This window comes from Numida meleagris, chromosome 8 (genome assembly GCF_002078875.1).
Source record: "Numida meleagris isolate 19003 breed g44 Domestic line chromosome 8, NumMel1.0, whole genome shotgun sequence".
NCBI classification, from domain to species: Eukaryota; Metazoa; Chordata; class Aves; order Galliformes; family Numididae; genus Numida; species Numida meleagris.
This window is the reverse complement of record NC_034416.1, coordinates 15,894,003-15,920,127: the sequence shown is the minus strand read 5'-3', so window position 1 is coordinate 15,920,127 and position 26,125 is coordinate 15,894,003. Positions and strand designations below refer to the sequence as shown.

The 26,125-nt window shown below is 43.4% G+C and overlaps 1 protein-coding gene across 12 annotated transcripts in view; it reads left to right on the top strand.

Annotated features, from left to right (window-relative positions):
* Window positions 1–26,125, top strand: part of GRIA3 (glutamate ionotropic receptor AMPA type subunit 3) — a 433,486-nt gene that overhangs the window by 386,424 nt on the left and 20,937 nt on the right. For all 12 annotated transcript variants that reach the window (XR_002441456.1, XM_021405730.1, XM_021405731.1 and 9 more), the window contains 2 exons: window positions 9,438–9,814; window positions 17,138–17,336. Coding sequence is in view for 11 of the 12 variants with exons in the window: in XM_021405730.1 (XP_021261405.1) it covers window positions 9,438–9,814; window positions 17,138–17,336 (576 nt within the window). In the remaining variant the exon portion in view is untranslated. The remainder of the gene's footprint in view (window positions 1–9,437; window positions 9,815–17,137; window positions 17,337–26,125) is intronic.

The window sequence follows — 26,125 nt, the reverse complement described above, 5'->3', positions numbered from 1 at the left end:
CCCCCACCATTAAAGGTCTGATCCTATGATGCTGAGCCTCGTTAGGTCACTGAGGTCAGTTTTTGTTTGACCAGAGACCAAAGACTCAGCACCATGCTTGATTTTTAGCATGAGAGGCAATGCAGGCCTGAAAACACCCACAGTTTTTTCTCTTTAAAAATCAGCTGTCAGACACACAAAAAAATCTAATTCATTATATTCCTCTTTGTATTTCTATATTGGGTGTATATTGCTTTCTTTAGTAAGAGGAAAAACAGTCTGGAATTGCCATTTTAGAAACTTCTTTGAAAATGTGAATTTTGGAATGCTGATACAATGTGCCAGATGGAAGGGGGAGAAAGTTGGCTTTGTAAGAAGACTTTACAAGCTGATATTTCATCTCTGCTTTTTTTTCCCCCAAATGCTAATGAGATGATTTGTGATTCCACCCAAACCCTCTTCACAGTTTATTTTTAACAAGCTTTCCTTTATTAAAAATATCTGTGCAGAAGTGAATGTTTCCATTACCTCCTTTTGTTCCCTTGATGAGTGTAGTTTCTAAAAGTCACCTCAAAATTTCCCTATGATAACATCGTATCATCATCTCTCACAAAATGTGTGGTGAGATATCTCTTTTCAAACGAATTGGTCTTTTTTTAAAAGTAGTTTCTAGGTTTCCAAATTTTTTTTTCTTCTGAAGTCCTAGTCCTTTATTATATACTTTGTAGCCTATTTGACTTCAAATGTTTTATATGAACGACAATGGTTTTGTGGTGTTGTATTAATGGGCGGGAGGGAAATCTGTTGATGAACGTAAACAGGGCTCTGGATCCTGGGGTTGTATCTTTGCTTTCCTGTTGCATTGAAGTTTGACATTATCCAAGTCTTTGAACATCCAGTGCCTCAGTTCTGTGATTTGGGAAAACAGTATTTCCTTTCTTGGAGAATACAGGAACATTAAGAACATCTGAAGGAAAGGCTTAGTTTAGTTTCAAGCATAATTGCATTGCAATGAAAACCTAAACCCTCAGTTTCCCAGTATGTGGTTCAAGAAATATCAAGAGTATTAGCCATAATTGGGTCCTTTTGATACATTTGCAAGTGACAAGGAATGAAACAGTTTATTCACTTAAAAGAAAAATCATATCATACACAAAAGACATGACAGAGTCTAAAATTACTTCTAACAGCCAGGGCAAAGGGACCGTCTACACCAGAGGAAGAAAGGTGCAATATGGGCCGCTGCTGTGGGATGGGAGCCAAGTAGGATTAGCCTGTGCAGCTGCTGAGCAGTGCGAGATCCATTGGTATGAAGGGCTAGCTGAAGCCAGCCTTTGCTTGGATAAGCGGGCTCCCTACTGCAGCCTCTTCCCTTGCCCCTGGGATGAGCCTCACTCAGATCTCTGCCTCCTGAGCATCAGACCGAGCTTTCTGGCCTAACCACCTGCCCATGCCTGCAAAGTGCAGCCTTGCGGGCACTGTTGACTGTACTTTAAAACACCCCCAAACCTGCCCCGTGGTGGTCATTTTCCCCACAAAAGGTCTGTTCCATTGAATTCTGACACAGTTTTCGCCCATGTTTTCTCATTAACGAAAATTTGAGGAATGTTTCCCTCCCTGGCCCCCAGCAGCTCCTCCTTGCACGCTGTGAGCTCAGTTACTGAAGCCTCTTAACCGCAATGCTCAATTATTCAAAGGTCAGATGCATCCCTTGAGGTTTGATTGCAGACCCAGGTTAATGCTGACTGCTCCGTGCTGCTGAGCAAGCTCCCACCCTGCTGAGCTGAGCAGCCAAGCTGGAGAGCTGTGCAGGAATCCACCTGGCTTTCTGCTAGCTGGGGAGCAGCCCCTGGCCTCTGAGCACAGACCCCAGGAGCCCCTCAGGCTCTTTCCCAGTCCTGTTTGCCGACATCGTGAGATATCCTTGCCCCTTTTCTCCAGCTGTTTGAGAGAGGGCTGTGTACAAAACTCACAAGGATGTGCAAAAAGCCCTTGGAGGATGAAGAGTTCTCTGGAAGTGCTAATTACTAGGAGCAACTGTCTCATTTACGTGCTGACTTCCCTTTTTCTCTCTGGGGCTTAAAACTCTATTAGGGATCTAAAACTGTACATTTCCCCTAATGGCCCTGTGAGCCTTGTCTGCAAAATGACTGTCATATTTGGCTCTTCCAGATTCCATTTTGGGAAGACAAGAGGGAGATTAGATTTTAAATGCCTTTATTAGCATGTATAGAAGATAGACATGGGGGAATCAAAGGGGCCTGATTGGTTTTGGTACCAGTTACCCAGCAGCTGAACTGAGCTGTGGCAGAAAACAATCTTTTAGATTGCATCTGTCTCAAGTGTTTCATCTGTCAAACACAGAACGTTCCTGGCCCAACAGGCCTGCCACTGCCGCCCACTCTGCTGGGAAGTCTTACCAAGTGTTTTCTAAACTGTGCCCTTTCTTTGCACAGACTCATGCATGCAAACCTTTTCTAAAAGTGCTCTTAGCACAGCCATAGGAAGCGAATGGCTTGGAGCTTTAATGCCAAAACCCTAATTAACTGTAATTAATGTTTAGTTTGTGCCAGTTCTTTATTGCCATTACTCCTGCTTCCTGTGGGATGCAGCATGCAGTTGGGAAGGTGCAGCCAGGTCCTCGTAGCCTCTGGAGCCTGTTCAGGAGGGATCTGAGCAGGGAGGATGTGGGGAAGGAGAGGAGGAATGGGGTGGTCCAGCACTGCGGGTCCAGGTGACCAGCACAGCCCTGACCAGAGTGCTGGGCCAGCCGGAGCTCAGCACCGATGGGGCTAACTAGGGCAGTCCCAGGAGCCACACGTCACCTGGGACAAGCACAGTAAAACACTTCCCACTGGAGAAATTCTCTCTCCCCTGTCCCATAGCACATCAGGGCTGGCTGGAGGGCACAAAGGCCTCCTGTGCTGTCAGCCAGGCTGACCTCAGCTGGCCCTGCTTGGACCTTTTGGTGTTGCTTTGCACCAGGCTGTGAGAAAATCTGGCTGCAGTGCAGGGCTTGCTCTTGGCAGCGTTGAGGTGGCAGCCCCAGATGCAGGGAATGCTGGCCAAGCAGGTGTCCCCAAACAGCTTTGCTTCATACCCGGAACCCAGAAGTCCTGACAGAGATGAGCTAGCAGTGGGGCTTTTGATTTCTTAGCAATTTTTAAAAATTGATAATAATAATGGCATAAAGATTTGACATCAGGAATGACAATTCTTCAATTTTTGATAAATCCAAAAATGTCATTTTAGGTTGAACAAAACCTTAATTTTGATCTTTCACTCTCATGGTGTCAAAATAAGACTTTTCCTTCTGTCATAAAAATGCTAAGAGAAGCACTATTGGTTTTTTAATTAAGAGACGCTTCTAAAACATTATGGAAATATTTGACAATAGCAAAGTGAGTAGTGAGAGCTGTTTTCCTGGACATATTAGACGAGCATTTTGTATTCTTAAGCAGAACTTGAAAAATTTTAGAAAAGTGCTTTTAATTCTCAACTGAGACTTGAAATAGATCAAGTTAAGTTTAACTAACACTGGAGTGTTTCCAGATCTGTGATTTTTTTTCGTTTTAGACATTCCTGGTGGAGAATGGTGTCTAGTTCAGCCACCAGTGAGCTCTAGGTTCTGGACACCAGGGAGCATCAGGACCACTTTATCCCACTCCCATGCAAGCCTAAAGCTTGCCATACAAATGAGCTTTACTCCCCGTTAAGATCTGTGGTACACGCTTATTAAGGAAGCTAAATAGACATGTTCTTAAGACATGAATTATTCTCATATCCTTAGACAAGCTACCACCCCATCCTAAAACATCCCAGTGCAGCTCACCCCAGGACGAGGGCCTGATCAGACAGACACCCGCCTTCTGCATAGTTAAAGCAGCTAAATCCTTCTCGTTTTGTGAGTGAGCCGCTGTTTGAATCCAACCAGCAAGACAGGCGCTGCCCTCCCCAATCCACACTAACGAGCTGCCCTCTGCCAGCAGGGCTTTGTGTGCAGGGCTCTATGCCCGCCCGCCGCCGGCCCCTGGCACTGCTCTCCTCTCCTCTGCAGGCTTTGATTCCTGCCCCTCTCAAAGAACGCCGCTGTTCTGCTCTCCCTATGCCACCAGGGAAAGCTCCCTCCCCGGGCCTGAAGCTTTCACGTCACTGAGGCTAATTGAGAGTAGGCTGAACACGTCTCTTAATTGTAGCTACAAATGCTCAGGGAGTGGAAAGAGCAGACAGACCTTACAGCCCTTAAAACTCCCCTCAGGTGACAGAAAGTCTTTGTAAAAACCTTTCGATATGTAAAACAGCGCCAGGGAATGAAGCTGGGATGTAAAGCTGAGGCGGTCCCCAGCCGCATGGCCTCCACAGCTGTTGGAACGAGGCTGCCCGCTCCTGTCCCTGCCCAGCTGGGCCCACAGCAGGAGGGCTCTGCCTCTTGCAGCAGCAGCAGGACCGTGACTGCCATGGAAAGCCGTGGGGTAGCAGCTGGGGGACGGCTGATCCCACTCCTCAGAGTATCCCCCCTGGTTTCACCAGGGCGAGGCCCACGCAGCATGGCTCCCAGCTCCAGCTGCACCACGCCAGGCAGGAGGCACAGGCTGAAAGCAGACCTGGCTCCACTTCTCTGTTTGCAGAAGACAACAGTAGTACCTCAGGAGGAGCTGTGTGCATCCAAATAAGGCCTGTTTTGGACAAGGAATGCACTTAACAACGACAAACAACAGCAGACAAGGCCAACTGCAGTTTTAACACCGGAATGAGTGTTTTTGTTGCTCGGCTAATGCACAATATGACTTCAGTGCAGAGTGTTGCTGCACTGACCTCAGCTGTTGTTTCTAAATAAGTGTGAGCAAATGTGTTAGAAACACAGTGCCCTCCTGGCCTGGCCTCACAGCACACCCTGATATCCTGGGGGATAGTGTGCTCCACTGACAAGGTAACTGTTGCTATCAGACACCGCAGGTGAGGTGTTGCTCTGTCTAACATCCTGCACCGACAGTCCTGCGCTGCGCAGTCAGCCATCTTCCCAGCACAGTCTCATCTCAGAAGCATTCAGCACCTCTGGGGTGCCTGGGGGCTTGGTTCCCAGTGGAAGCTGAGCACGAGACACAGTGTTCCTCTGTTTTGGTGTGAGCACTGGCTGTGTGCTGGTGGGCATCCCATCACCGGGGTCTAGCACAGTGAGTGCAGCCAGCCCCAAGTTTCTTGGAAAGCAACACAGTAGTGAAGGAATTCTTCAGTTCTGCAAGTGTGAGCAACCAGAAACATGTACCAGCGGGAACCTGCCTAGTATCTCTTGCTGCCTCTAGTGCATGTCTTTGAAGATAGTGAATCTTCAGGGCTGTAAGCAGAAGATTTCCACCCCATCTTTTGGATTACAGAGGTGGAACATCTTATCACTTCTCTTTCTCTACACGGAGGGTTATTTCCATTTAGTATTTTTCTCTCTCCCCTTAAGAGCCTTGAGATTTGCAGCCCCCTGGGGTCGGCTTTGAGCAGAGTGGGCAGCGCTTTGTGCTGCACGTCCTCCCTAAATCCGTCCTCCCACACTGGTAGGCAGAGACAGAACAAGCCTCAGAGGAATCCATGACATTTCTCTCCCAGCTTAAATGCAGTGAGGATGATGTTTGAAACGCCATTAGTCATGAGTGATTAGCAAAGCTCAGTTGTTGAGGTTCTTAACTGCCCCCCCTCCAACTCTGCGCAGGGAAGGGCATGTTTGCGGTTCTGTTGTGTTATTTTTAATCCAGTTCAATTTTTATGGGTTCTGCTTATCTGCAGCCATAACAAGAGGAGAGATTCACAACCATGCTGCAGTTATTAATGATCTGTAGGGGTGCTTAGAGCTCTCCATAAGCTTTCCGTTTCAAATATTATATATCTAGATAAATAGGCAAAGAGTGCTCTTATTTTAACTTCTCTGGTGTAACTAATAGTTGGGAACCAGGTTCAGGTGCTGCACTGTTGCTGGGCTGCTTTCAGTGCCCAAGTTGTGGATGATTTCCTGAGACCCTATGTTTGAATCCATGCTGGCTCCCTTTGCTAAAAACAATTGCTTCTGTATTCATTGGAGACCTGAAGATGTTTATTTGTTGGTGTTCCCAACAATATGTTGAAGGCCTACCAAAAATGGTGGGAAAGCAGGAAGACTGTAGCGTATTAGAAAAATAAGTATTTCTCTCTCTACTAGTATAAAGGTAATTTAAAATCATTTACAAAGAAATTCATGCTTTGTGATGTGAATGAGGACTTGGTAACAATCAGGCATTTAAAAACTGATTTGTCAGTGCTAAACAGAGCATCAGCTCCTAAAGACCCCACAGGAGCATCCTGCATGAACCCAGCTGTTCATGAAGGAGGTGCAGACTTTATTGCACACTGCATCAGCACTTAGGAAGAACTCCACGATGTCTCCTTTGGCAATTAAAATATTACTTTGGGAGAATTAAATTTCTCTGAGTCCAGGAAAATGCTACAGCAAATAACAGCACCTATGGCTGATCCAGCCCCTCCTGCCTGACGAGCTGCCCCATGGCTGATGGCCCTGTGCAGGCAGTGGGGCTGCTGCCTCCCACCCCAGCTCCACTTCTCGAGCAGTCATGCTAAGAGTTCTGCAGAGATCCTCATCCGCTCAGCTCACTCTAATAAGGATTAATTTGTAATTACCTCATTAGTTCGACTTGAAATACAGTAGCCATGGTCAAAGTGCTTAGTCTTCCAGCCAGCAGTGGACACTGACTGCATTAAAACTGATGTTCTGTGTGCATCTTGTACTGACCGCAGACATTTAATGTTTAAGAGCAGTTCAGTAAGCAGTAGCTAAAAGACAAATATGTGTTTGGGGAGAATTCATCAGCAAGCAAGCTGCAGGATCATCCAGTCCCTTCCCTACACTCTACCCATGTTCCCCCAGGTCTCCCTATTACTTCAGTTATTAACTCGTTCATCTGCAAAGCCAGTAAACACCCAGCATCCAAAAGCAGCTGGCACTTCCAGTTTCTAGATGCATGCCATGATTAACTAGATTTTTGCAGCGAAGACCACAGATTGGGTGAGGGTTTTCTCCTCAAGGAAAGCAGTCACTCAAGGGGAAGGGCAATGTCCTGGTACGCATGAGTGTCTAAAGGAGCTGAGGAGGGCTATAGCAACGCACACCATGGGCCATGGTTTCCAAATGGCTTCCTTATGTGTGTGGACGTGGCTTATTTGATTATTCCAAGCCATGAGTTTGTACACATCCCTCATAGCTGCACATGCAGGTGCAGATGGTTAGGAGGCCTTCCTGAGGGACTGGAGGAAGCCTGGAGGTTGTGTGTGTGCTCATGGGGAATGCAGGCAGGCCCAGCAGGGCTGCCATTGGCCTCAGCCACGCAGCACCCAGGGGAGCCTTGGAATTGGGGCTGAGGCACCCCCTGGTATGGGGCGGCGAGGCAGATACTGCTTTTACAGAAGGCTTTGCCATTTCTGCTTATTGAACTTCAAATGAATTGAAATTAAACTAAAACCCGCCACCACAAAGAAAACTAAACAAAACAATCGAACTTAACAACTGAGTAGATCAGGAAATCAGATATTACTGAAAGTCGAGTATATCGACATCAGATTTACATAATGCTATATTAAATTGTTTTATGGCACAGATTTTAATCACTTCTTATTAACATCTACTATTAACTTTTATTCAAACTTCTACTTAATTAGGTTTTATTATTCTGTCAGAAAGACGTACACACTCAGTAGCTGGAAACAAAAATCTGATTTAAAAAGGTGCACAGTGATTTAGTTACTGGTAAGTTAAGCTTTCCCAAGAATCACTTTTTCCTTCTGAAATTCCTAATTATCAGTGAAAGGCCATCTTTAAGAGAATCAACATCATGAATACTTACAGACTGTTAAAAAGTAGGCAGAAGATTACAAATAATGTGTGTAGGTGTGTGGACTCTTCCAGTAAAGCTTTTTCTTAAAATGCAAAGGAACTTTTTTTTTTTTTTTTTTTTTTTAACATTCCAGTCTCCTCCACTGCAGTTTCTGACACCTGCTTCAGTACTTTGCCAAATCAAGGCTAGGTTGTCTAAACAGCATGACTTGAATCTGGTATAGAAATACAGGCACAATTATATATATATTGAAGTTCCATTATGGAATACTATTTTTAATCAAGTAACTAAGTAATTTTTATTTATTTATTTATTTTCACTTCACATTCTTACCCTGCCTTGGAATCCAGCAAAGACATAAGGATTGAAACGAAAGGGTGTTGGTTCCAGACATTATCTCATTGCAAATCGCCCTGGTGAATGACAATGCAATGAGACAAGGTTGTGCTTCCGTATGATCCATCCTCAGAACAAAGTCTGTATTGCAGATCCGTAGAGTTGAGATTCTGTGTAACACAATGACATAGATAATACAGAAAAATACCACTTTGCTTTTTTCCCAGATAATCTAGGCTATTTACTTCTCAGGGATTCACAGATCTGTATTACTGCTCTTAGTGACCACAGAAGGGATGGACTGCTTGGTTCCTATCACCCCGCTATTCTTTCATCATCTTTCCTTTATTGTAGTGGGGTTTCAGAGGAATATATAAATTGTAGTGCCAAAATCCAGCTGAAATTCTGTGACTAATTACTTATCTTAGGTTTATCTGGACGGATCAGTAAGGCAACAGAACTTGCTGGTAGAATGAAAAAGAAAACATCCAAATATAATAAACAGATAATTTGTCCAGAGTCCTCAAGACAGACGGACAGATACAGGCTGTTACTAGAAAATGACATAGGAGTCAAAAGGCAAGTGCTTGCCATGTTACCATGTCTGCCAGCTATACAAGGACGCACTTGCGCTAGAGGGAAAAGGACATGCTCTCAAACTGGCCCAAGAACTGTTTTTAACTCCTCTTCCTGGAATTAAAAAATTATTAATGCCAAACAACTTTTTCATAAATAAAAAGATTAAAAAGCCATCAAACAATCCGCATAAATTTGAAATCCCTAATGCAGTAGGGTTTGTTTTGTTGTTGTTTTTTTTTTTCCAGTGATTTAATGTTTCTATGTGTTAAACACTGTTCATGACTGAACTGGACTAAAAATTACATTTGATATGCAGAATATAGACCCTATACGTTATCCTGGGAAGTACAATTTCAATTGCAGTTTCATTGTCCAGTTGAAATAGAGTTTATTCATCCATTTTAAATGAAAAGAAACATAAAAACATGTTGGCACCTATCTCCCTATGTCTTGAGGCCCTTGCACAGATTTGGTTGTAATTTTTTTTGTTAATAATTTTCTATCAATATCATGTATTCCTTAATCAAATTCAGGGTTTGCCAAATAGGTTGAAAAGAAAATGCTTCCTACTCACTCTTGTAATTCATCATCTGATTCATTAATCTGAGATTCTAGATTGTGATTACGTTGCAACTGTTCTGTAGCTAACTTGGCCTTGTTTTCCCTTTTCAGAGAGCAGATATAGCTGTTGCCCCCCTCACCATAACATTGGTGCGAGAAGAAGTCATAGACTTTTCCAAACCCTTTATGAGCCTGGGAATCTCCATCATGATCAAGAAGCCTCAGAAATCTAAACCGGGCGTATTCTCTTTCCTGGATCCTTTGGCTTATGAAATTTGGATGTGTATAGTCTTTGCTTACATTGGCGTCAGCGTAGTTCTTTTCCTAGTCAGCAGATTCAGCCCTTATGAATGGCACTTGGAAGACGGCAGTGAAGAACCGCGTGACCCTCAGAATCCTCCTGATCCTCCCAATGAGTTTGGAATATTTAACAGCCTTTGGTTTTCCCTGGGTGCCTTTATGCAGCAAGGATGCGATATTTCTCCAAGGTTTGTTTCATATCACTCCATCACCTTTTTGCATTTTATGGTCATTTTCTGATGCCATGGTGCATATATGTTCCATTTTCAAATTTCTTTTTAATTCTAAATTTTTGTTTTGACATTTCATTCAATGCTAAGCATCATCATCAAGCCGCTATGTTTGCTAACAGTCACCTCCAGAGTGAGTGGCATTGCCTTCTAACGCTGTTTATGCATTTCTGCCAAACTTATATACACCATGTTAAGGCTGTAAAATGCATAGGGTTTTCTGTTTTCAGCAATGCTTGGAGGGCTACCGTGTTTTTGCTGCATATCTCATTTTACGGTCATCTCCTTGATGCATATAACATATTATGCTTTGCAAAATAAGAATTACTTATTTTTTAATAAGTCACATGCAACAGCACTTTAAAACACCTCCGCTGTCATGGCTTCTGCTAGATTTTTTTTTTTTTTTTTGCTTTCTTTTGTGCCTAATTTCTCTACTTTTGTTCTTCTTTGACCCATCCTTTCATTTGTTACTGACTGGCTTACAACCGTGTTTCATATGTTCAGATCTGCATGTGCGCCTGTCTGTCAGCTATTGCATACTGTGCCGTATGTATCGTCATTTTAATCTGTTCTAATCCATCGTCCCTGTGCTCATAGTCAATAAGGTCTAATAAGCATTGCCAGTTTCCATATTTTTTTTTTATTCATGAAGACAGTCTTTCTGAATAAGGCTTTGGTACAGTATGTTTGATATTAGTTACAGTTTGACAGAGTACTGCTATTACCTATTGTGGAATTGTATTTCTTTTTCAAAAAAGCACTTTGAAAACCACCAGAGAATAGTGAAGTTCTCTCTAATAGAACAGTGCAAACCTCAGGTGTCTTTTGAATAGTGTATATGTTACGTTTCTACATATACACTGCTAAAATACTTCGGTGACATGCCTTTGATAAGCAGTCAGATTATCTACGCATAGTTTCTTAGTGATGGAACATTAATTCTGTTTTGTATGAAAATAATTTTAAATCCAGTTTGCAGCTATTTTAATTATTAAAATGCTTGTGCAGTACAAACAGCATGCAGGATAACAGGATAAACAGGATAACAAAGTTGCTAGTCCGATCAAGGGAGACGGGTATTTTGACTGAATACTTGTCTTCAGAATGCACGTTGGTAATTTCTATATTTGTGCTCAGAAGTTACCAGGCTTTCCTGCTCTAAATAGTGGAAGAGCTCTTGAATGGTCTCACTGCAGCAAGTGACAAAATCTCGTGGAAGGAAGTTTCGTGGAAAGTACCGAGATTTTGCTGTTAGAATGTGATAATGATTCTTTAAGGTCACAGTTATTGCACATTCAGATCTCCTAATTGCAGCAAAATTCAGGATTTTCAGAGATACTGGCATATGCCTGTCAGTACTTGGTGCAAGTCATTCATGTGTTCTAAAAGCCTTGATAGCAGCAGTTAATTAGTATGTAGTTGACAGATGCGTATATATTCTACGTAAAGCACGCACGTGGCATTTTTGCCTGGACAGGACCCTGCATTAGTGTTCCCAGTTCCCAGTGTTCCAGAGTGCTGCCTTGCTGTAGCTGTCAGCCTTCTCCTCATGTTTATACACTGTGTTTCTGCTTTATTCCCAAATTCTGTAATGAAACTTTGCCTTTCTTTCTGCAGTTAAAAGTGCTAACATTTAAATTGCTGTTGACCATGTGTGTGCCCAATTTAAAAGACCGGGAAATAAGCACTGGGACATCACATGGAAAGCTGCAGGCATTGCACTGTTTCCGCTAGGTCTGTTTATTGACAGCAAATAGAAGTCCATAGGATTTTTGTTAAGCTCTCATGTGACTCTTCAGCCATTTACTTTATATAACAAGTGGAACATACTCTATTTTTTTTCAATACTAACATGATAAGTGCCTTGGAAATACCTACCAGAAAAAGAGCTAGCAGTAAACCTATTTGTTTTATCTGTCCATCAGAAGCTCTTAAGTCAGTACCAGTACACAGTCCTCGTTAGAAGACATTGTCTGGCTATTTTGTTATCTTTCATGATAACAGATTCCAGGCAATTATGTGCACTGCTACTGAAAAAAAAAAAAAAGAGAGAGAGAGAAATTGAATACCTCGGTTTAAATTCCAGAAACAGCATTCCTTTGACTGATACGTTGATTTAGGTTTATTTAATGTCAAATTTCTTCTCCGTCTAAGGAACTATTCCCAAGTATTCCATTCTGAATCCGGATCTTTGTAAGGTTACGCCATTCACAGTACACTGACTATATGAATGTTTCATACTATTTTATTGCCATTAAAAGGGGCTTCATTCTTCCATTGTGAGTTTTGTCTGAATACGTTTCTTATTCGAGAGCATACAGCACTTGTAGAGAGATGCCGACAAGCAGTCTGGAGAGATCACTTTTGTACTTGCTGATAAAGGCTCTTTCAGCTGCCTTTGTGTGGAACAGCTGTGACATCTAATGACTAGTTAGATCTGTCCTCGGTGAGTATGCTGTGTGGATATTCCAGAGGATATATCCCTGTACTCTCCTCTCTGTATTTAATAGGAGTCATCTCAGCTGAGTCAGAAGGCAGCCAGAGGATGGTGGTTAGCTCATCCCGTGATGGAACCAGCGTTTGTTCCAGTGGTTTTGTTCTGCTATCAAAGGCTGCTATGTTTCCTGCTTAGTGAGCTAAAGTATTGAAAATTCACTTTTGATGCCTCAAAAGCGAATTATTAAATTTGCTTTAATGTGAGATGTGTACAGCAAATGGAATCTAGAGAAAACAGTTGAATTTGTAACACTGTTCAGAGCAAAAGTATCTTTGAAATCTGTATGAGACCATATATGTTCATTTTGCTCTTTATTCACGCAGAACAAAGAGGCTAGATTAATTAATTGCTGATAGGAAAAGACAGGGGGTTTCATTAAAAATTATCGCAAGAGGTTGGTCATGTAAGAGGGTGTATTTCTAGATCCCTCTTTTTGTAGCAGAAGGCTCAAGAGACTCCTATTAAAGACCATGGGAATGACTTAGTGGGAGTTCTGGAACAACAAGGAGCGCTGGGTAACTAGGTGCTTCTGAAACTCCCCCTGCCAGTTCCTATGATGAGAAAACAGAGCATCTCAAAGCAGAGCTTTAGATGCTGGTATTTACTGTGTTCTCTCTCAGCAGCCGAGGCGGGTGCCCCCCGGGCAAGTGGGGCCGGCAGGGCAGGCAGAGTGCTTGCTGGGCTGGTGAGCAAAGCACTGAGCTCCTAGCACACAGGGCACCAGAGGGTGTGTGCTCCCAATGAAAAGGGGGTCTGGGCCAGTAGATTTTGCACCGAGCTTGTTCAGGGCTTTTTGTCAATATAACACCCATCTTGTATCGATCATAAGAGCCCAATTAAAAATTAAGTAGTGTGAAAAGCTTTTTTCTGTTTGTTGTAGGAAATCAAGAATGTTTTCTGGCCATGAGCAGAAACAGAATTCAAGCTATTTTGATAAATAAATGAGATTCTGTTTGAATGTATTTTTCTCTTGGAAACTGAATGTGAATTTGAATATTTATTTTCTTTTTTTCTTGTTACTAATTTGCTCTCATTTGACTCCATGCTTCCTTTTAAATTTCCTCTCAAGGTATGCACTCTTCCTGTTTACTTCCGTCTGACCTTGTTTTGGTAATTGTGTCATAATTCTGTTGTATCAGGGCTTTGTTACTCCTCTCATTTGTTAACAGTCTAATTCACTTTAAAATGATGTTGTGCAATGTATTGATTTATTGAAGTAATTTGGAAAATGGCACATTGGGATAAAACATTGGTTGCTTGTTTTTAAATTACAACACTGAACACTTGGACCGGTACGTCTTCATCAGAAAAAGTGGTACTGGTATTAAAAGCTGTGATTGATTTTTCTGTAATTGTTATCTGAGTAATGGAGAAACATTTCTATGGTTCGCAGTACAAAACAAACAAGTATTCTCTTATTGCCAGCCTGGTGGTTATGTACTAACGCTTTTTCTCCCTTATCCCTCCACACCAGCCCCTGCAGTGGGTATAAGGAGTCTTCATATCAGCAGATGGACTGGGGGGAACTGGGGTGCTTTTGGTAAAGGAGGCTGCCAGGCCATGCTCAACTATGCTCTTGTTCTTTGAGTCTTTGTCTGTCTTTCCTTCAGTGTCAGCTTTGCAGTTTGTTTTGTTTTTCTTTTGCTGCATCCCTTGCTTGACACCAGTTACAGCAGTGGTCACCCAGGGCGCTTCGTAGCAGCAGCTGTTCCATCTTCCTTTGCATGCTCATTGGAAGTGTGTGGGAGAAAGAGTTCTGCAGTGACATCCAGATGTTTTCTTTCAAGTGACCTCAACTCTTCCAAGAACTGCTCTGGTCCTCACCTAGCAAGACCGCTCTCTTGCATGTAGGACCTTGGGGAGGTGTCTTCTTCAAGGTACCCAGCCATGCCCTCCTGCCCTGCCTCTCAGTTGTTCTCTGTCTTTTTGTCCTGTATCCGTCTTGCTTGCTTTATGCAGGTTGCGACATCTTGGAGGCAAGATATTTTTACCTTCATCTGTGTTTCAATGCACTGTATGAACATGCAGCTCTACACAGACGTTTTGTTGTTACAGCAGCATGGGACTGTGGGTTCAGTGTTTTGGAAAATGCTTCCCTTCCTGCACATCTTCATCCCAGCAATGCATCTGTGCTTCAAGCAGAAGGGGCAGCTCCTGATGCAAGTGTGACATTTCCTAAGGGAAACCACAGGGAGGATGCATACGCACCTTTTTTTTAACTGATAGTTCCACTGAATTTATCTAAACGCCGTGTCAAGTCTTTTCTTCATCTTCCTCTTTCAAGACCTACTGTAAAGCAAGAGGGCCACAGGAACCTGGAGGTGCCAGATGGACCTGGTCTTGCTGTGTGCAAGCGGATGCTTCATCTCCTTAGTCTGGCTCTGAAAATGTCAACCTTGCTGCAAGGAGGAGGAATTCAAGTCTTTTTCATCTTGAATATGGAAATTATGTAGTGAAAGAATGAGCAAAAGAGGGATGAATTTCACCTGGTAGAGCCATGTGAAAGCAATATACTGTGTTCTAGTTAGGCATCTCAGTTCCCTCCATGCTCATGGGAGACAGATGGGCACCTTCAGATCTGTCCCACACTATAGCAAGTGAGATAAATCTCATTCCGAGGGTGTCTGTCTCCTCTCTGTCTCTGCGTTGGTTCCAAAGGAGGCCTTACTCAATGAGGCACTGCTTTCTGGATGGCTAAAATTAAGTTTTAGCTTTTGTGAGAGTTTTGTTCATTGTGCAGGGTATCTAGATTTATGAAACAGCCAAAGCAAGACCCTAGCTGGCAGGGGGGCTGTCCAGATAGGGCCTTTACCATCTCTAAAACCCCAGAAGATGCTCTCTTGATATGTACCATGAATGCAGAGCAAGGCAGAGAGATTCCTTATCTTACTGCATTATTCTGGATTTGTATTTCTGGAATTTACTGTTGCAATCACTCAGTAGCCTTGTGTTAGTTAGCATTGCTGCAGCACGGCCCCAGCTTGGAACCTGAAAGCCTGTCATCCTCCTGGGAGCTTGGCGGTGATCCGTCAGACATGGTCCTGCCCTGAGGAAATGCTCACACACCAGAGCAGTGGCTGTTTCTCTCAGAGTTCTCACCTCAGAAGTCGTTGCTTCCAGATGGACAAAGAGGTGATGCTTCGCTCCTTAGACTTCCTTGTGACCACGTGAACCTTGCACGTTGGTGTGGACCTGCAGCGGGCAGGCAGAGCAGGCCGCAACCCGCAGGTCCAGCCCAAACCTGCCCTTCCAGTGGGAAGTGCTGTTCAGTTCCTGGGAAGAAGGGAGTGGAGAACCATTTTCTTTCGCCTCTTAGTTTGTTTCTCCACATTCCTCTGATCTATTCCAGACTGCGCTCTCTGTTTTTATTGTGTTGGTAATATTTTTCTTTGGTGTGGTCTTTTAATGTTGGATGGATTTTTTTTCTTTCTTTCTTTTTTTTTTCCTTATTAATTTAATGGGATTTTTTCATGGTTCAGGCGATGTCAGGCTCTGGCCAAGACTAGGCAGTTTACCAGCTCACCTCCCTGGAGTGGGCAGGGTGGGGGCCCGGCGCCAGACTTTTTCTTTTTTCCTGTCTCCATCTGTTGGTAGGACAACTTGTACCCACTGTCTGGGGGTGGCACTGAGGGGCTGGAAGGAAACAAACAAGCAGGTAAGAGTTTTCTTGTTTTCTATTTCTTCCCTTCGCACAAATTGAGAAGCTCAACACCCAGCTTCCGTGGATTTAATATATTTGGGATTGAATGTTCCGCCTTTGATATCAGTAAAGAATTAAGGGGAAACATAAGAAATAGCTTTATCAGCTCCTGAAACATTTCCTGGTCAATATGTTGTCTTCAAAGAATATACACTGTACACAGCAGTGAATTCCCCACCCAGCTGAGCAGAGCGGTGCTGGTGTCCTTCAGCCCCACACAGATTTTTTGGCCTTGATGTTCAATTGCTTTACACAATCTGGATCTCCTGACCAGTAAGCATTTTGTAATTGTATTTTAATACATGTAGGGTTTTTAAGTCTTTATGTTATTTTTATTTGAAAAAAAGGAAAAAGAAAGAGCAGTATCCTTATTTTTCTACTTCCTACATTGCCCTGGTAGTTATAAAGCTGGAATATGCTTGACTTGAAACAGTGGACTTTAGGCATGCAAATTTTAATTAACATTAAAAAAATCAGCTTCTCTCCTCATTTAAATATTTAGATTCAGTCTTTAATTCCTGCTAGGTCATGATGAGAAAATGATACTGGATCACTTGTATTTTATTCATTTGGATGCTTACTCATGCCTTCTTGCAGTTCACCCAATCTTACATTTTAAGAGTCAATATAGTAAAAGGTATTTTCCTCCTCAAAGCTGGTCGGTCTCCAAAGAGCCAGTGATGCTGGTATATCACAGGAGGTGGATCCAGCCAGAGGGAAAGGCTGGCCATGCCCTTCTTGCAAAGTCTTCTTGCAAAAGACTTTTCTAGCAAAGGCTCTGAGGAATTCAGGAGAGTTTCTTCCTTCCCAGTGCTCCAGATGGAGTGGGCTCAGAGGAACCACTGTTTCTTTGTCCTTGTTTTCACTGAAAGGCTGAGGAGCGTGTAACTAGGTAAGAGCAGGTACATGCCCATTTGTCCTCCCAAGGAAGGCTTCAGGAGCTAGCTCTCAGCACGTCTCTTCACAGATGCCTGGAGGATCAGGACAACGGGATTGTGCATGTGAATTTCTGTTGTACACCATAAATAAATAAATCAAGGAATGTCTTTGAAGAAGTTTGATGATCTGTGTTTTTCCGTAGATCTCTCTCAGGGCGAATTGTTGGAGGAGTCTGGTGGTTCTTCACTCTCATCATAATCTCTTCCTACACTGCTAATCTTGCTGCCTTCCTTACGGTGGAAAGGATGGTGTCTCCCATAGAGAGCGCAGAGGATCTGGCTAAACAAACCGAGATAGCCTATGGCACTTTGGATTCAGGCTCAACCAAAGAATTCTTTAGAGTAAGTTGCATGCTTTAAAGCAGTTCTCTTATATCTCCATTAGAGATTTTCTAAGCTGTACATGCCTGATACACAAGGCCTCAGTCATTTGTTTCTCCCTATCTGTAATAGCTGTTCTGATGAAAGCTGCTTTGTGCCATCAGGGTAAGCCTGAGTGCAATATCAAAAGTCATTTTATCAAAAACTGGTTGTTTTGCTCAACCTGAAACATCTCAAGATGGAAAACCCGAGCTCTGCTATTGCAGGAAACCAGATTTTAACACCAGTTTTTGAGCCTTGGTGTGATGAGCAGTAATGCAGTTGCGTACAATATTTAGCAAAGAAAACTTGGAGAAGTGACTGTCTTGACCTACTTGTTCTGTTTGCCCAGCTGGCAGCCATTAATGGCATCCAGCAGTGGTGTTTACTTGCCAGAATGAGCAGGGGGTGGAAGCCTGCCTTGCCATTTCTGCATGCACTGATGTGCCTCTTCATCGCTCACGTATGTGTCTGGGGCTGCATCAGCCAGGAGGGAGGGAAACCTTTGTACCCCAGCACACAATAATGTGTTCACCTGGTTCACAGAAATGCTGCATTTGCAGTATTTGGGTTGGGGAGAGAGCAGGGAAGGATGTACATATATTTAAAATCGTCCTTTCTTTTATGACCTCAGACTGCTTTTTTTTTTTTTTTTTTTTAATATCAGAAAATGTTACAACCTGAAAAGCTCGCTATTTCTGGCCTTTCAAGGGTGAATGAAACACTGAGCCCTTGCAGGAAGCTCCTGGCTCTCTCTCAGCAGTGCCAATCAAACGCCATTCAAGGCAACATTTCTTTGTATAGAGAAGTGGTCAGTGCTGCAGGATTAATTACTGCCTATCATTCGTACTGGTCAGGTGCAAGTGTGAGGGAAAAGGGAGAAATAAAAACCTTGCTGCTGTAGACTGGTTAAATACTGATGGCCCCTTGAATTTACATAAGATTTTTAATGTTTAGGCTTCATGCTAAAAAGAAAATAGCAAGTAAAGACTGGAAAAGCTGAGATGTTGTAAGATGAATAGCTCTATCATGGACAAAAGACTGCACACACACACATGCATGTGTGTATGGGAACTGTTGAGTTCCCTGAACCACTGATTGAGCACCTGGGGAAAAGACTCAGTCAGCCTTGGGAGCACAGGTGAAAGCAATTCACTGTGTGACAGGAAAGGTCAAGCCAGGCTCCTCTTAGACCTCATTTAAGGGCTGACTCTCACTGTAGAGGGCTCTTTTTCTGTGGAATTTCCCCTGTGAACCTTGATTCTTGGCAGTGGGTGAGCAATCTTCTTCTCTTCCCTTATAATGCCTTTCTGTGGTGCTGGTCCTTTTGCCATTACGCTTTTGTAACATCTTCTCATCCTGCCAATCTTTCTGTCGTTACAATGTGTGTATAAATCTGATGTAAAAGGCTAGCAGTGAATATAAAGTTGTCTTTATATAAGATGAGTACTTGTTAGTTCTTATGTAGCCATGGTGAGGGATGTATTACAACAGCTTCTCTTTGTATTAACATCCTACAAGATAAACACTGATCTTCCTAAAGGTGGTATCAGTGTGTGAAACTTTGTACTCGGTTTAATTATCAGTCTGAGGCACTACTATCTGTATGGCAAAAATGAATTGAGTGAATCTGTCAGAAAAGGTGGCACAACTTGACTGGAAGTGTTGGTGATGTTCACAGCCACCATAGTGTTCTTGGTGTGGGGGAGGAGGGAGAGGAACTTCCTTTGAATATCTCATTACTGTTAATTCAGAAATAGTTATTGTATGGAGGTCTTTCTTCATTTAGTTATTATTTTGACATAACACGGCAATCCCTTCTCACTGTGAGATCAAAGGAATGAGTGTTTCTTGTGAAAGTCTACAAAGTCTAGTGAATGTATGACTGCTTTGTTGTGCTGTTAACAGCCTCAGGATGAGCCATGACTCTCCTGGTGCTTGCAGAAAGCAGGGCTCTGAAGGAGGATGACCTGTTAGGAGTCAGTGGCTCCATCAGGCATAGGGGAATGGGATGGGAAGGCACTGAGACACTCCACAGTGCAGATGGAGTGGGATGTGACGCCGCTCATTGGGTTCCGGGTGGGCCAGAACGGGCCCTGAGCGGTGCTTGTCTCTTCTTGGCGTTCGCAAGGCACGCATTCAGCTGTGTTAATTTCTTGTGGAGTATTTAATTTGAGTAGAGCCATGCAGCCACAGAACTGTTGTAGCTAGAGTCTTCAGTTGATTTGAGAAGGACAAAAACTGTGCCTTGTATTACATCTGTATGCTCACATAAATACTTCACTGTACAGTCTTCATCAGCTACCGAATAAGGTGGTAGTGATAGCTGAAACTTGAAATAGCTCTTAGAGCATGGTGGGTTTCTGAGCACCTGCTGCCCTTCTGCCGGTGAGCTCTTCTTTCACCACTGCTGGAGCATCAATGGGAGCAGTAGTCTGAGCTCGGAAGAGCCGTGGGTTCTCCTGGGTCTGGTGTAATGCTTATTCTCTTCTGAGGTGTCCCTGCACATGACGGGTTGGATGATCTTTAAGGTCCCTTCCAACCTAAGCCATTCTGTGAGTTTAAGATCCCATGAAGAGGCTTCTATGGCTGGCTTTCTCTCTTCATAGAGGCCTAAAGCTAAGATGTTTCTCAAAGGTACTGATCGCATATTGATCTTAATGGGCGCTGCTGGCCAGTGAAAAGTGCCAGACTGACCACAGCAAGAGAAAATCTGTGGCTTACAGCCAGATACGACATTGCCGTTTCAAGCATGCATGATGAATGCTGTTGGCATGACATTGCTCTCTCAGATAAAACAATCAAGCATATTTTTGGTAACATTTTCACAGCAGTCACTATTCACTCTCCTCGGTCATTGGTGACTCTGTATCAGGGTGTTTGTCCCCACAGTGGATCTAAGAACCAAATGAGCCTTCCTATATTTTTATGGTTATTTCTTGTTTCTGCTCAGAAACGTTTTGTTTTGCACTGATTAGTTTATAAAGGCAGTTAAATGGCAATCAATAGATTACATCAATTCCATTTTGGCTTTCAAAGGGCACTCATCCATACTGAAGAGGAGAAAAACCTCTCCTTCAATATTTATTCTCACTCAGTCTCAGATTAAGGGCTCCAAAATGCCTCTTCCTCTTTTCTGCAGAAGAGAAGGACAGTACTAGAAAGCAGTAACAGATAGTGTCGTTGCAACTTCTAAGGGTATATCTAGTAGAATTAGCTGAATGTATTGGAAGATGTTAAAGCTTCAGCATATCTGAGTAGCTCATTAAATCGGTATAACATCATTTAATCCAAATTCAGCACTCAGCCCAAGTCTGATGCCACAGCCTGATAGGTTTCAGTCCTCCTATATGTGTACATTCAAAAGGTCTGACCTTTACAACCAATTAGTAACTCCTATGTAAACTTGGCTGTATTTAAACTACTGAAGAAATGAGAGAACATGTTTCTAGACATCTAGAAATAGAAACTGGTCTTCAGTTTATTGTCTTGTCTTCTAATTGATAGCAGATAACTGTATTAAGAGGCTTTTGAAAGACTTCTGTAAGATGCATCCTAAAGCATGTGCTTGATCACTGACAAACACAGCTGACCAGCTGGTACACTTTCCTGAAAACCTGAAATTTCAGAAGGTGTCCTTGAGGTTTGTCTATGTGACAAAATTTTGGAGGATGAAATATTGAGATAGGTAGTATTCTGCAAGAGCCTGCATTAGGTCTTTCTCCTTTTTGTGGGAAATTGAAGGCAACTCATATCACACCATTAATCACTCTTAACTAAAATTAGAGAAAAAAGGAGGCCTCAAAGTATTCCTGTTTTATTTTAGAGCTTCATATTTTCCTCAACAATGGTTTCAAGGTTGTCTCTGACAAAACAACTCTGCTGCCCGACAGCTCCCCAGTGCCTCAGCTGAAATGACTTGCTGCTCTCAAGTCAGTTCCTAATTTTTTCTCCTGGAAATGGCATCAATTATCAGGGCTGTTAGGAGTTCCAGCAGAAAGGCCAGAGATCCTTCGAATATGATGGTTCCTGCTGTTAAGCTGGTTACTCCTACCTGGCACTGATGGTCATTAGCATGGGATAGAGTCTGACACTGACACTGCTCCTGCTGTCGATAAAGACAAGGCTTCAGACTCAGTGCCTGGAGAATTCAAAGAGGCTGACAGCTGTCAAACACAGCTGGGATACTTCGGATATTATTTTTAGGGGTTTTTTTTTGCAACATTGTGTGAAATCCACAGCTGAAGTTAAACTCTCCATTACCTCAGGACATCCAGGAGCAATAGTTGACTTGAGGACACTAAAGAGTCTGCATGTGCTTTCCATGTGCCTCCCGTGGGAACACTTCACTTCTCATTGCATTTGGATAGCCTACCAGACACCTCAGTAGTAGTTTCCTCTAAATTGATGTTGTGCTAGGAAGCGATACTGTTCTTTTACTCTTTGCGGGAACACTCAGCACTTGCAGTTCATTTCAAGCAGTTTTCTCTAAAAGTGGTTCTTTCCAGTTCAGGCTCAGATCTCAGACCTTTCTGGACTTCATACATACATAAAAAGATGATATAAAACTGCACATTTTTAAGACACAGAATGTCATATTGAGGGTGCTCTATGATGGTCCTCATTTTTTTTCTCTCTCCCTGGTTACTTCCTGGAGAAGTAATGACGCCTATATGTTCTGAAGCACTAGCATATTACACACCAGTTATAAGATAAAGAGCTCATTGCTTTCCCCTGATAAGGCTGTGGGAAGACAAGAAGTAAGAGAAATAAATGCTATCAGCAAGCAGTGTAGTTAAGGAGAAGCTTTGAATTACAAACCAATAGCTGCTGTGTGATTTTTATGCATTCTCTGCAATCAAATGATATTGAGACCGTCATTAGAGCCTGTTAAAACCACCATTGTGAACTCTGTACCTGCAGTGCAAAGGGTTTCATCTGTAGTTAAAACTCTTTGATTTTTAATTTAAAATTGTATTTTTCTAGCGAAGATGAAGGACTTGCTTCAAGCACAGCATTCATACAAATGTTTTTCTTTCGCCTTCGGCTAAAACTATGATTAGCAGTTTCAAACCTTCAGTGTTCTTGGCATCGAGCAAAACAACACGTTGATCATAACAAATGCCTGACACAAATATTGAAGTGTCACTTTGTTTATGGACTTTAAAGAACAGAACATCACAGAAAAGTGATAGCTTCAAATATGAGCTGTGTAGATCTTTGATACGCAACGTGGCAGCAATTAATCAGAAAAAGTACTGTGTTTTAACTGCTTCTCAGCACAGAAGTATGAAAAGCTTGTTCACCCATATATTCTGTCTCTCTTCCCTATTTGACGTAGGTGAGTGTGCTCAGATGCTGAGAGGTGCCTGCACGTGTGCAGGGATCACCAGCTGTCCATTGTGCAGTGTTGCACAGTTTGCTTGTAGGTTTTTTCTCTTAATTTGTTGGGTCTCCCTTCTGCCACGTGGCTAACAGGCAGTTTTAAGGATGGCAGGAAATCAGATATGACATAATTACACAAGAAATGGGTTCCCATGAAGTGATCTAATGTCCTTAAGCCTATGGGTGGAAAAGGAAAATGTATCCTTATGGGAAGTAAAATTAGCAGCTCATCCATCACCTACTCCTTGGCAAGGAAGTGCTTGTATGGAAGTAGGGCTAAGGTGCCTGAACCATTTCACTGACTTCAGCAGACAAGCCAGGATTCAGTAAAGCTCTCAACAAACAATAACAAATATTTGAATAAATCTCTCCTTATCTTCAGTAACAGATGGCATTTGACTACGAGGTCTACTTGTGCTCGTTGTTGAGTCTTTCCAGCTCATGTGCATCTCTATACTGCTCAAAAATCAGTTTCTCTAAGTCCAGGACTGCTGAGTGCACAGTACAGAGGAGCTGTGACCTGGGGCACGGCAGTGGGCATGGAGCAGGGCCCTGGTGAGGCTCAGCATGCAGCCAGCAGCGGGTTAACTTGCAGCCATGCCTGCACCAGAGGAGCAAGCAGAGAGTGCCTGGGGGAAAATCACTTGCTGTTTGAACATTCTGCTTCTTGAAGAACAGCTATATGGTAATGCTAATGACATTGCTCCAGACACTGAGAACCCAGGATTTTCAAGTCTCTCCTACTTTATGTAATGTGGCTGTGTCACATTTAAATGAATCCCCAACAAGCACATATTAAATACATGGGTGCTGATAAATTACTCACAGTGCTGCCACTGTTACTTTTGCATAATTAGAAAATACGTCGAGGTTTAGAAACTCTAATGATGTGAATGTGAAACATCCCCTCTTGCAGTCTGCTGGGGTTTCTCCATCATTGCCTGTATGTTGGCCCGTTCTGACTGGAGCTAAAAACTCATTAGGCCTGACAGCGCTCAGATACTGTGCTGGAAATGCTGCTGTTAATTTATTAAGGGCTGAACCCAGGGCTGGGCTGCTCGGGTGCCCAGACAAGATGAGTCTGCTCCATGCACTGTGGCTGGAAGGATGCTCCTCAGCCTGATGTCATCCTGCCCTCCGTATGCGCTGCCTCCTGTTCCCCAGGCAGACAGACAGACAGACAGCCATGCTGGTGCCGCCCAGCCTCGCTCTCCGCCTGCTCACTGGGCATGGCTCTGCTCATGAATCACAGCAGGATTTACAAAGACAGCTTGTCTCCTGGTGAAGACTTTCATTTTAATTTTCTGATCAGTATTGCAATATGGAGGAATGGATGGCAGCAGTAAAGTAAGGAGATGAATCTAGGCGTTGTCTGCGGCTCAATATTGTGCCAGGAAGGGACTTTTTAAATCTTGATTTATGTTCTGCTCCCCAGACTGACATGTCAGCGAAGCCTCATTACAGCCAGAACCGCAGTTTGCTCATCTGTATGGCTGGGTGATGCTCACCTGAAGCAGCTGCAGCACGTATCTGCTTGCTGCCACAGCTGGGGACCCCTGCCAGCTCCCCCAGCTCTGTGTGGGGAAGAGCCTGCTGGCAGCTTGTGGCCCTCTACCCTGTCAGGACCTGACACTGCCTGGCTGAACCTTCCCATAGTGAACAGGTCCTAGAAAGAAACGGGGGACCTAGGGCCTAGAAGCCCTCTGAGCTTCACTAATCTCAGTTGGGAAAGGAGAATTACATTTCTAAGCAGAAGTTATATCTTCATTAATTTTGGTAGCAAACCAAAACGGCAATGTCTCCCATCCCAAAACTGAGTAGGAAATATCCACCCATTCCTTTATACTTATATGCGTATTTGCATCTAATTCCTGTGAATATCTGGACAGGCTTTAGCCTTGCTTATCGGCATCACCCCACAAGTTTGTACTCCGTGGATGGGGTTTGGCAGTTTAGGGACTGGGCTTGCTGAAAGTGAAGCGCCCTGTGCTTGCTCATGGCATCTGACCTACTTTCTTCTGCCCAGAATGTAATAAAAACAAGAGGCTCATGTAATGATGGGATTGATTTTTCTGTCCATATAGGTAAGTAAATTGCTGGCATCACAAGTTATCCGTGGCTAAAAGCTGTGACATTGATCTATGAGGCTGTGCCCTATGACCTTCAGTAAGTGACATCCCTGCCTTCCTGTATGCGGCTGGAAAGGGAACTGATGTGCCCTCCAGCCTTCTTTGAGACCTATTTTTTCCTTCTTAGTGAAGAGCTTGGAAATCTCAGGCAGAGGCACCTTAGTGATGATATTTATCATGTTCATATTCCCGACGTGGCAGCACTAGGCTGGCCTCCGTGTGCTCCAGAGCTGGCCTTTGGCTGAGGGCACCAGAACTGCCCTGTGCTCCTTCCCCAGGCAGCTGTGGTTGCTCTGTGCCACGTTTGTGGGGAGCAGAAAGCACTGATCTACGCTTGTCCTAAAGCCCAAGGCAGGGGTAGCTGTGCTGTTGTGGTTTGTCACACCAGGAGCAGCTGCCCCAAACTGATGGATGTCGCGGTGCTCCCAAAGCAGGCAGCAGAGCGGTAGCAGGGCAGTCTGCTGGTCCTCTTTCACTCCTGCTGAGTCACTTGCTTCTTAATGGTTCATGAGCTGCTGGATTCATTAGCTGCTGTAAAAGAGCTAATTGCACACGTGGAAGAAAAGCAATGAATGATGATAATGAAGCTAAGGTTCATGCTTAACTACCTAGGCTCCTATCAGTGAGGTGTGCATATATATAAAGGCAGTGTGTATTATTCAGATTAAAGATCTGTGCTGTTTGTAGTGTGGACCTTTGTGTTTTGTGTCAGCAACATCTGCCTGATTTAGGGCTATAAATTTGCCTTGTTAAAGAGCTATAAAGAGCTGGCAAAGTAGAGGAACGTGTGCTGCGACAGGGCCCTGTCTCACAGGTGCTGCACGTTCACATTGCATTTGCTGCATACCAGTGCATACTGGGCTGCACCAAGGAGTATGAACTCTGCATAGCCTGGGCATGGCCCTGAGCCAAAGGCAGCTGTAACTGGCATCCTTCTGGGTCTTCTTTCTCTCCCATCCACCCATCTCATTTGTTACAACAGTGGCTGGTCATGCAGTGTTCTCCCACTTCTCCTCATAGCACAGCTCTCGTGATTTTAGGTTTCTTAATCTCTTAGTTTTTAAGACACTTAGTTTTGAAGAAGTATAACATCAGTATAATCTAAAATATTAAACATACAGACAAAAAAAATGAGAATATGCAATTAATTTTAAATGTAAAATCGATGTCGGTGAATTTGGCTTATGACTGTTATCACCAACAATCTCTTGTAAGAAAATTTTGAGCTTGGCTGCTGGGAAATAATTTCCCAGTGCT